Source organism: Hyalella azteca, unplaced genomic scaffold (genome assembly GCF_000764305.2).
Source record: "Hyalella azteca isolate HAZT.00-mixed unplaced genomic scaffold, Hazt_2.0.2 contig771, whole genome shotgun sequence".
In the NCBI taxonomy this organism is placed as follows: domain Eukaryota; kingdom Metazoa; phylum Arthropoda; class Malacostraca; order Amphipoda; family Hyalellidae; genus Hyalella; species Hyalella azteca.
In genome coordinates this window covers 40150-41974 of record NW_025931107.1, presented here as the reverse complement: position 1 = coordinate 41974, position 1825 = coordinate 40150, and the positions used below count along the sequence as shown (strand labels likewise).

At 47.1% G+C, this 1825-nt stretch overlaps 1 protein-coding gene across 1 annotated transcript; it reads left to right on the top strand.

The window, feature by feature from the left end:
• On the top strand, window positions 1-1075 carry LOC108666645 (craniofacial development protein 2-like). Its single transcript, XM_047880799.1, has 2 exons — window positions 1-988; window positions 1044-1075. Exons 1-2 carry the CDS (start codon window positions 1-3, stop codon window positions 1073-1075), a joined length of 1020 nt encoding a protein of 339 aa, XP_047736755.1.
• Window positions 1076-1825: the final 750 nt, after the last annotated feature.

Below are 1825 nucleotides of genomic sequence, written 5' to 3'. Positions count from 1 at the left end.
ATGCGCACCGGCTTGTCCGACGACCTCCGTGTCATTTCAGACTTTCGCAAGACCGCAGTGATTGACAGGGAGCTGCATAGACTAAACGTGGATATAGCAGCGCTGCAGGAAACTCGACTCCCAGAAGATGGCTCCCTAAGAGAGGAGCACTACACCTTCTTCTGGCAGGGGAGAGGTATCGGGGATGTGAGGGAGCATGGAGTTGGCTTCGCCGTCAGGAACACCCTGCTTCGCACGATTGAACCCCCGCATGGTGGCACGGAGAGAATCCTCACCCTACGTCTCTCAACGTCGGCTGGTTTTGCAAACATAATTTGTGTCTACGCACCAACGCTCCAGGCACCGCCTGAGACCAAGGATAGGTTCTACGAACTCTTGGCGAATACCATTGACAGGATCCCAATGCCGGAGTATATTTACCTCGTGGGCGACTTCAACGCCAGAGTTGGGACAGACCACGAGTCCTGGCCTGAAGTGCTGGGTCATCACGGCATCGGGAAAATGAATGAAAACGGCCAGAGATTGCTGGAATTCTGCTGCCACCACAACTTGTGCGTGACAAATACGTTCTTCCAGAATAAAAAATGCCACAAGGCATCGTGGAGACATCCCAGATCGAAGCACTGGCACCAGCTGGACTTAATTATCACACGCCGCGGCTCTTTGAACAGCGTGCGAAACACAAGAGTATACCACAGCGCCGACTGCGATACTGACCACTCTTTGGTCTTTTCCAACATCAAAATTAAACCAAAGAAATTACATACTCTCAAGAGGAAATGCCAGCCAATAATTGATGCCAGCAAGGCCTCCTGTCCCGCTAGAAACCAAATTCTAGTCGAGCATCTTGCGGAGCGGCTTCCTGCCGAACGAGCAGAGCGCGCAGTCGGTGGGTGGTGCTCTCTCCGCAGCGCCATCTATAATGCTGCTGTCTTGGCCTATGGCATAAAGGAGCGAAATAGTGCTGACTGGTTTGGGGCCAACATCGGTGAGTTGGAACCTGCCATCAGCAGCAAAAGAAGAGCAATGCTTAAATACAAAAGTGATCCAAGCCAGCGGAACCTACAGGTATTGAGAGCGGTGGCCGCCTGAGTGATGGACACCGCCAGGCACCGCGTGTCCACGAAGCACCGATTCCGGCACACGCCTGAGATTGATAATACAAACAGATAGGTGATTTCAGCATATTCATTCAAACAAACCGTTGGTGGAATCTGAATGATATTCAAATGAGGCATGTACTGAAAAATGTATGAATCCGGCTCGTGTTTCACATACTAATTTTTCCCATTTGCACACAAATGATGACCTTCGTTGCTTACAACTTCAAAATTGTTGGAAAAATTGAACGAAAACTCATAAAATGTCAACTATTTGCCATCAAAATGTGGAAATCATTTTACCAAAGTTTCCCGCGAGTCGAGACCCCAGTTGACGTGCACAATATTTGTACTAATGATCAGGCTGCCAGTATATTTTACGGCAAGATGCTGCAGCCGCATGATTAGTAGGATACATTGTATAAATTTTTAAGAAAAAACGGCTTTGTTTTCCTTCAGACTGGTCTTTGTGTGCCAACTGGTCTTTGTGCAGACTTATTAATTAAATTGAAAGGATTATTCACAAGTACGTGTTCAGATTGGCTCGTCCACTCGATGATATGGAAACAGTTCGCATGGATGCATAAATGCAAAATGCTGTGAATGGAACAACGGATACAATCTCACAAAAAACGTAGTTTAAACCATTCCACATCGAGAAAAAGAGAACAATAATCTCGATTCTTATGCTACCTTGAACGATAAATGCTGGTACTCATCAGTTA